Source organism: Micromys minutus (genome assembly GCF_963924665.1).
Source record: "Micromys minutus genome assembly, chromosome: X".
In the NCBI taxonomy this organism is placed as follows: domain Eukaryota; kingdom Metazoa; phylum Chordata; class Mammalia; order Rodentia; family Muridae; genus Micromys; species Micromys minutus.
In genome coordinates, this window is record NC_137970.1 from 84135209 (window position 1) to 84145025 (window position 9817).

At 39.2% G+C, this 9817-nt stretch overlaps 1 protein-coding gene across 1 annotated transcript; it reads right to left on the reverse strand.

Annotated features, from left to right (window-relative positions):
- Positions 1-2244: 2244 nt before the first annotated feature.
- LOC308416056 (vasculin-like protein 1) lies at positions 2245-3743 on the reverse strand. Its single transcript, XM_080911086.1, has one exon. The coding sequence runs from the start codon at positions 3707-3709 to the stop codon at positions 2282-2284; it is 1428 nt and encodes a 475-aa protein (XP_080767212.1). The 5' UTR covers positions 3710-3743; the 3' UTR covers positions 2245-2281.
- Between the last annotated feature and the right edge of the window lie 6074 nt (positions 3744-9817).

Genomic DNA, 9817 nt, shown 5'->3' on the forward strand with positions numbered 1-9817 from the left:
TTCTTTCCAACCTACGGAGAGGAGTGAAACTGCGGGTAATAAAGGGTGGTAGAAAGAAGAACCCACACAAGACCTTTGGCCTCTATAGGCACCTGAACTCATGTGAAACATACCCAAACAGACATATATACAAACACATGAGCTAAAGTTTCTTAAGAAATAAATAGCACGCATAGACACAAATTAAAAATGTGTGGAATGGAGATAGAGAAATGGCTCAGAAATTAAGAACATTTTCTGATCTCAAAGAGGGGCCAAGTTTGGTTATGAGAACCTATTTTCAGTGGTTCTTAACCACTTATATCTTGAATTCCATGGAATTTGATGCTCTTTTTTGGCCTCCACAGACATACAAACAAAAAGACACAACTGTAAATGGACACTGTGGCAACACACACAAGACCTGCACAGGTTCAATCCAGATAGAATACCAGCACTGAAAAGTGGCAGTGAACGCAGGATTCCACCACTAACTGAGAAGCTATTTACAAATGATATAGCATACCCAATGTCACTGCATACATCAACCACACTCAAGGAAGACTCCATGCCCAGGAGTAGCTGGCCAAAACAAAATAGGCACCATGATTTTTTTTTTTTTTTTTTTTTTTTGTCAACTTATTCTTTGATTTTGACATTTGGCTTGTGTCAGTTTCTTTGTTTGTTTGGTTTGATTTTTAGTTTTGTAGTTTCCCTTGTGCTCTCTGTCTCTCTCTGTGTGTGTATGTATGTATGAGAGAGAAAAATAGAGCAAGAGAAAGCAAGAAATAAAAACAGAGAGAGAGGGGGCAAGGGCGGGAGGGAGAGCAAGAGAGCAAGCAAGAGAGCATACAAAGAAGTTGGTTAGGTAGGAAAGTGTGCAGAATGTGGGAAGAGTTGGAAAGGAAGCATAATAAATTCACTGTATAAAAATATTAAATATATATGAAAAAACTTAACTGAAAACGATGAATGAACTTACAACAAATAAGATGAGGATTGGGGAGGTTTGGTAAGTGGGAAAACAGGGAGGAAAAAGTATCACTAAAGACTTTTCAAAAAGTGAAGATATGACTCTACAAGTGTCATAAAATATAGTCACACACATATATGTTATAGAAGTATATATTACAACCCAACATTTTCAAGATTTTAACATAATGGTATAATGTCTATGACATTTAGTATGTTACTCTCATAGTGAGGTTCAGGACAACAATGACACAAATTATAAATGTTCAATATTCATCAAGCATATTAAAATTTATGTACCTAAGTATTTTCTTATACTGTGTGGGGTTATTGGAGATTACAATAGTCAAATATCTGGCTTTTCCCCAAATGAATTTGTGCAAGGTTTTAATGAAAAATGCTACAGCCACGGCTTTCAGATGAAATAAATACACATACATTGTTGCTTTTATATTCATACTCTGTTTACTTTCTTTCATCCTTCTCTACACTCACTTATATATGCACATGGGCGCAGAGGGAGAATTAGACACACTAGTTTGCACTTAATTCTCTTTCCCAATATATAACAATCACTCAAGATAATTCTTTTTTTTTTTGATGCAAAATATTTATTCCATGTTAGTTATTTTATGCAGTAGTTTTTCCCCCTCAACAGACTTGTGGTACCCACATCTTTTAAATCTGTAAATAATGTTATCAAAATAATCTTAATCTTTGAAATCTCACAAAAATTCATATTTTACAATCCACCCTGAATATCAAGGCTGCAAGAATAACATTTCCTATATCCAAATATTTTACAGCTGTACCCAAAAAGGAAAAAAAACAAAACAAAACAAAACAAAAAACCCCAAAACAAAACCAACCACATATGCTCGGTTAAGGGCAAAGTTACCCCAGCAGCCAAAAATAAAATAAAATATCCAAATGATTAGCATTAATTTAATACAATTATAGCTTCAATAGTTACTTTGTCATTGACAAGGACTGCTTGAGCACAGGGCTGAGTGCCCAAGGGCTGGAGTAGAAGCCTTTGAGCAGAGCAGCATCTCCTCCCTGCATCTTTGCCGGGATAGCTCCCGCTTGTGCACAGCCCAACAGCTACTGTGTGTGTGCTTAAAAAAATCCCACCACACAAATGTCTATTAAGCAGAAAACAGGGAAGAACAACAAAAGCTAAGCAAGACAATTGCTCTCTCTTTGGGATATGATTGTTTCCCGTGTGCACGAAGTATTCAACAACATAAGAAAAGGAAAAGAACACTTTATATTCTCTAAACACAAGGCTGAGCTCAGCGGGGCAGGACAACCGTGAGCATTCGTATTTCTACTTCCAGGCATCGTCATCTGACGTCTCGCTGCTGCTTGTTTCCGTGTCGGAGTCCTCACCCTCGGCAGTGCAAGCGCTTCTCCATGGGGAGAACAGGCTGGAACTACGGCTTTGGAAGAAGCCATTCTTTCCAAACCCATTTCTTCGTAGCTGCTCTGTTGTGTGGAACTCCTTGAGTTCATCCTCTGTGAGTGGGAGGCAACTCTCATCATTTTCAGGATATTCCTGCCATCCCATTGCTTTTAATAATCTGTGCTCTGCTTCCAGAGAGTGTGACAGGACCTCCCCTTCCTCTACCATGGGCAGAGAAAGACCGTTCTGAAGACAGCCTTGTTCTCCATTTTCCTTTGGTTTGGGTATGTGGCTGCCCTCCAATCTTAGCCCCTCCAGCTTGTCAGAGTCTCTACGTTCTGAGCTGTCTCCATTGCGTTCATCCTTCAGAGTCTTCAGGAACTCGCTATTCCTGTCCGTGGTTCGTCTGGTCAGTTTGGTCAGGCGAGAGGAGCTGATCTCAATCGGAGGGGTAGAACTGGAAGGGCTCTCTTTGGGAGAGTTGAGAACTGCACCATCAGCTAGTACCACTGGTTTAGTGACAGAAATTGGATTGGTAAAAGCAGACTCCTGGCTAGAGGAAAGGGATCCAGATTTGTGTTCCATTCTGTTAGCTTTCCATGCGCTGGGCTTAGAGGGAGGTGGTGCAGGCTTAGGAACCAAGTTCTTATAGACACTTGGGACCATAGTTGACACTTTGTTCCCATTGGCATGGTGGGATCCTGAGGAGGTGAATGCAGCAGAAAAGGCAGCAGCAGAATCCTCTTTGGAAATTTTTTTGATGACTAGCATTTTTGAGGGTTGCTTGGCACTAGGTGGATTTTCCCACACTCCAGAAGGGGTCCCAATAGGTCTGCATGGCTGATTCTGTTTGCCAGCTTCTGGATTCAAAGAAGGGAAGTCTTCCTCTTCGAACTGCAACTTTTCTATTTTATCTTCTTTTTTTTCTTCCCTAATCTCAGTTGGTGTTTTTTCTTGAAAGGCACAGCCTTTCCGGGAATGGAAGCTGCCATTCCAGTGTCGGTGGTTTCCTGTACTACCTCCACTACGTTGGCTCATACCATCGTGACCTCGGGAAGAGCCATGCCAACCAGATAGATTCCCAGAGGTTCCAGCATATGCTCCCTTAGCGACACCAGAGTCAACAGAATCATGGCGGAATAGGGAGGGTTGGTGCCAAGAGTCTCCTGTAGTCCGTAGAGGTCCACTGTTAAAAAAGCCATCAGAGGAATTATGTTGACGACGGTTTATTCCAAATCTACCTTCTCCACGGGATAGGTGCTCTCCGTGTTTATCAAAGATGGTTGTAGATGACTTAGCTGACTGTGGCGTTGAGAAATTTAGCCAAGCAGGAACAAAGTCATGCTGCGCCATTTAGGTCCAGTGTCTTTTCAGCAAGATGAGGCATCCAACCTCATGGCCAGGATCCTCAGAGTCTCACCTCTGTGGTCCTGTATGCAAAGTTGCCACCTGTCTCTTCCACGAGGTTTTCTTGTAAAAAGGGTGCTAACATAGCCTGGTCAGCAGCACGCCTTGTGATGAAGTACAAAGAAGCCCAGCTCTGTACAGCCTACCCTCTTAATCCTCTCAGTGGCTCATCCTGAACACCTAGTTCCTGACACTTTTCCAAAGGGGGAAGGGGAAGGGGGAGGGGAACATAAAAAGTTATTTGTTACATTTAAAAAAGGGGGGAAAGGGGGAAAAGCTATGTCTATGTTCACCTCATTCAACTTCCTTGAGTAATGGCACTACAATGTTGCTTAAATAGGCAAAACATGGACATCCGCAGTGAGTGCAGACACCATGCATAACAAGGTCATGGCTGGAAAGACAAGTGGTCTCAGGTGTGGGCAAGAAGTGTCATCAAGGTGACAGGTCAAGAATGTAATGGTAAAGCACTGTAAGAGCTTCTGCAAATCAATTCCAGGGCAAAATATTCACAACAAAAGCTTTGAAAACACAGATCTCATTATCATACACAACTGCTTAAAGCAGTGTGCAGATATATGTGCTTTTATTGGTTTTACCCTTCAAAGACTAAAGATATAAGAAGTCCTTTTTTGTTTGTTGAAAAAGGAATCCAACAGAAACTTGATATATTTTTCCTGCCACAGAATAGCAGCTTTCAAGGCAAATTTCTTGGTAAAAAGCTCCTAAATATAGATCCTATTTCTTTGGTCTTTACTATTAATACATTCAAAGCAAAATTATAAGTAGGAAAAACAAGGGTCAAGGAGAAAGAGAATTCCAAAACGGGGTTTTCTTCTTCTTAATTTTCTGTATTTCACTTGTTGTCCTCCTTCCCAAAAACTAAACTGAGCTTCCAGAAGTGATGTGAAGAATCTCCTATTGCTTTATTGAAGAAATTGCTTTCTAATTTGGGTCCATCTTCATTACTCAAACATTTAAAATGCCACTTGAGTATGCCAATCAGGCAGCGGCGGGGCTACAGTCAAGGACGATTCGCGCCGCCTAAGGACACGTCCCCAGCTTCTCCGACCAGCAGAGGTGACTAACCCACAACCATAACAAAGCTCTTCCCCTCAAGATAATTCTTTAACCAGCTTATATGATAACTTTCCAATATTACTTCTAATATATCAACGCATGTGTCTATCACTATGAATTTAACAGATCCCAGGATTGTGGTCATTTTTCATAATTATTGAATATTTGATTCTGACTTTGTCCGTTTTTGGTGTTTCTTCTTATTTTTAAATTTTATTTTTGTGTACAAAGTTGCAGTAAGTGAATTCCATCTTCACTACCCTTGTTGATATTTTGTGAGTTTATATTTAGAAAGCGGCTACTTGATTTGAAAGTCAGTAGGATTCTTTTCTATGTAATTTTATACATCTTATGTAAGATGTATTTTACTTGTATTGAATTTGTTCATTCATTCCCTTTACAAACCAATATCAGTTCATCCTTTTAGTACCCCCTCACAAAAGTCCTCCTTCCAGTCCTCCTTCCTCTTCTCTTTGGAGAAAAGAAAGCCCCTCCTGAGTGTCAGCTCTGCCCCTAGAACATCAAGTCACTGTGGGATGAGCACATACTATCCCACAGATGCCAGACAAGGAAGGATATTTAGGAGTGTGAGACCCATAGGCAGTCCCTCCTCTAGTTGTTGGGGGACTGGCATGAAGACCAAGCTGCATATCATCTACATATGTGCAAGGGGGCTCGGTCCATTCTGGGTTGCTCTTTGGTTATCCATTTTAGTTGAATCTGTTGGTTTTCCTGTGGAGTCCCTCTTTAGATCCCTCAACCATTCCTCCAACTCACACTTAAGACACCCTGAGCTCTGTCTAATGCTTGGGTGTGAGTCTTTGCATCTATTTCCATTGACTGTTGGGTAAGGCCTCTCAGAGGACGATTATGCTAAGTTCCTCTCTGCAAGTATAACCGAGTATTATTAAGTATCAGGGATTGGTTCTTGCCCATGGGATTGTCCCAATTTGGGGCAGCCACTGTTTGACCATTCCCTTAGTCTTCGCTATATCTTTTTCCCTGCACATCTTGTAAGCAGGACACAGTTTTTGTTAAAGGCTTTATGCGTTGGTTGCTGTCCTTATCCTTCCACTGAGAGTCCTGCCTGGCTACATACAGAAAGTGGCCACTTCTGGATCCATATCCATCACTGCTAGGAATCTCTGCTAGAGTTGTACCTTAGGTCTGCTGGAGCTGTTTCCCATCCCAGGTCTCTGGCATGTCCTAGAGACTGCCCCCCACAGCCAATCTTCCTTCTCTGTCCTTTGCTTTCCCTAAATATGATCTCCCTTCCTCCCCTTCCCTTTTTCTATTCAGTTCCTGCTTTACAGTGTTCTCTGATACCTATTTTCTTTCCCCTTCTGAGAAAAGATTCAAACATTCTGCCTTGTTCCCTCCTTGTTATTTGACTTCTTTGGGTCTGTTGATTATAATGTAGTTTTGTCTTGTACTTTTGGGCTTATAGCCACTTAAAAGTGAGTACATACCATACATGTCCTTTTGGGTCTGGGTTACCTCACTCAAGCTATCTTTCTAGTTCTATCCATTTGCCTGAAAACCTCATGATGTCCTTGTTTTTGATGGCCAAGTGGTATTCCATTGTGTAAATATACCACATTTTTTTGCATCCATTCTTCAGCTGAGAAACATTTAGGTTATATGAACCTAGTGGAGTACATGTCCGTGTGGGATGGTGAAGCATCTTTTGAGTATATACTCAGCAGTAGTATAGCTGAGTCTTGTTTGTTTTTATAATTGTACCCATAATACTTAGGTGCTTGCTTATTTGAATCCTGGAGAATACTCATGTGTGCCTTTTTTTTTCTTTTAGAAGAGAGTCAAAGACGTTTCACTATAGAGTCGGCCCAGTTTGTATCACTATTTGGTGTCAGTTTTCTTTGTGCTTATTGGTTTCAAATGGATTTCTTTTGTGGGTTCTTTATTCTCCACTCTTTTTTTTTTTTTTACTGTTTCTTTACTAACTTTCATAGCCAGCATTCATATACCAAACAAGACACCCATTTAAACTATACAATTTAATGGTTTTGAGTTGTATTGTATTTAAAGTTATTCAATCATCACCACAATCAACTTTAGAGAATTTTCATGATCTCAGAAAGAAACCTGACATCTTTTAATCCTTGCTTTCTAGTCTCCCTAGCATTCCAACCCTTTTCATAGGAAATTTTATATATAGTAGAACAATTTGTAAATAAGTTTTTTTTCTGATATACTATCCTTATCTATTTAGAATGACATCTCCAATCTAGCCTCACTTTCCCATAGTTCTGTACTTTCCCAGATGTTATACAAGTGCTAACTGGGGTCAGACAACTTTTGAGCTATGTACTACAACCTACCATGTTAAACATGTTGTTTTTCTCAGACTGGGTTGACATGTTGACATGGGCCAGCTCTAGACAGCAACATATTTTAATATAGCCTATGAGTCCAGAAAATGTTATGCATATTAAACCTTTTTAAAAAGAAAATCACATGTATATAGCACATTCTGATTACTGTAACCCTTATGCTTCTTGTCCCTTAAAATGTCCTTCTCCAGATTCATGTCTGCTGGGTTGAATGTGTATTTTTTTGAGGAATATTTGTATGAAATATATTTGTAGTATTTCTTTAACAGTTATTACATAAAGGCAGTGGATATGCAGGAATTCATGAAATTAGTTTAGTGTGCTTGGTATTTTCAAAAATTAAAACATAAATGGGATTTCAAACAAATTACAAGGTGCCAATATGGTTCAGTTGGTAGAAGTCTAACAACTAGCTTTGACCCTAAAAATCCAAAATGAAACGAGAGAAATTATTCCCAAAAGCTGTTGTCTGACCTACACATCCATGCAGTAATAAGCATGTATACACTCAGTTCCCCTTCGTCTCCCTTACACGATACACATATCATACACACAAACAACAGTAATGTTTTTAACTATAAGAAGAAAGCCTTTGATGATCACAAAATTATGTAAAATTTGAAACAAAACTAGTTTATATATAATGATTTATTCAAATATAGCCACACCCACTTCATTTGGAATTTGTAGTACTTTTATACTACAATGATGAGGAGGGAAGACTTTGTGACACACAAATTGTACATAAAATCATGAGTCTTTGCTATAGTCCAGTGGTTTTCAACCTTTCTAACACTATGACACTTAATACAGTTCCTTATATTGTGGTGACTCTGAACCTTACCATTATTTCATTGCTACTTCGTAACTGTAATTTTGCTACTGTTACAAGTCATAAAGTAAGTATCTCTGCTTTCTGATGGTCTTAGGAGATCCCTGTGACAGGGTCATTCGATTTCTAGAGGGCACGACCCAAGATTTGAGAACTGTTGTTGTAGCACATGCCCATATGTTTATTGGTTGTTAGCATTCTCCCAAACTGTTCTCTTTGTTAAGTGTTCAGCTAATGACAGAAATGAAACAAGCTGGCTTGATTTCTTTCAAGTGATCAATCTCAATCTCCATTACTAACCTCCCTTCTTATATTTCTTCCTTAAATGCTCCATAGTTGATGACTGTTCCTTGTGTCTTTTCTCTTTATACTTTGTATACTCCACTTGCCTGTGCAATAACAGTAGTCCTGTGGTCTGAACTTTAACATACAAGTTGATAAACACAGAATTTTTATGTTGAGACTAAATGGCTTTGGAAACACATGTATTTTTCTGCCTGTCCAATAGCAGCTTGGAATTTCAAAAGATACCTAGAAGACAACATATCCAAAATAAATTCAACAGATAACAACAACCACAATTCCTTAATATTTCTTAACATCAATGGACTCAATTCCCCAATAAAAACATAAAGACTATCAGACTGGATTCGTAAACAGGATTTAGCATTTTGCTGCATACAGGAAACTCATCTCAGTGACACAGACACTGCCTCAGAGCAAAAGGCTGGGGAAACCTTTCAAGCAAATTAAATTCAAGAACTCTTCTGCTCACTCTCCAGAAATTGTCTGGGTAGTCTCAGGACACTGCACTCTTTCCCACCCTCAAGTCAGCTCATTCAGAAATTTGGAAATAACATCAAATTCCCCTCTTTACCTTCTCTGCCCACAATGAACTACACCCCATGTTTTGTAAATGCTGTTTCCTACTTAGTTCTAAAATCCATGTTACCTTTCTCCATTCCCACTGCTAATGCTTGTTGTGGTTTAGCACTCATCATTACTGGTTAAATACAAAAACCTAGCTATATTAATGAGCTCTTTAAAATCTGCACGCCTTCAGCCTATTCTTCTGGCTTCTTCCAGTTTGATTTTTAATATACTACAAACCTAGCCATGCCACTGTCCTCCATGAAGACTTCCATTGTCACTCTGCAGAGGGACAAATCAAAACCCTTGTGTATGTTAAGGAATATTCATTCACACATGGATTTTAACTTATTTATACACATGTACATACTAAATACTTATACCACTTATGACTTTCATGCATCTGGTTGAATCTGGCTTCCAGGTCTTCATATACACAGTTCCTAAAATACATCTTATCCAAGAATTCCTAGGTCACAAACTAGCTGATGTCAAACAGACTTTTTTTTACGATACATATACTGTAGCTGTCTTCAGACACACCAGAAGAGTGAATAGGATCCCATTACAGATGGTTGTGAGCCACCATGTGGTTGCTAGGAATTGAACTCAGGACCTCTGGAAGAGCAGTCAGTGCTCTTAACCACGGAGACATCTCTCCAGCCCCAAACAGACATTTATGACACAGAGGATGGTTCCTTTTCATCATATAAAAATAATGCTGGTAATTAGCAATTTTTATAGATAATTAACCATGTTGCTGGATCTGCTATTTTGATCATGACAGTTCTATAAGATAGGTACCATTAACAACTGTGATTAATAGATGAGGACAACGGTTTATTTTTTTAAAAAAGAGGGATACATATACAGATTTTTAAAGGCATTCAGGCATGACATTTTACGAATATATTTGTC

Excerpts from the sequence above, each read along its gene's own strand:
- LOC308416056 (XM_080911086.1), bottom strand. The coding sequence starts at position 3,709 with ATGGCGCAGCATGACTTTGTTCCTGCTTGGCTAAATTTCTCAACGCCA.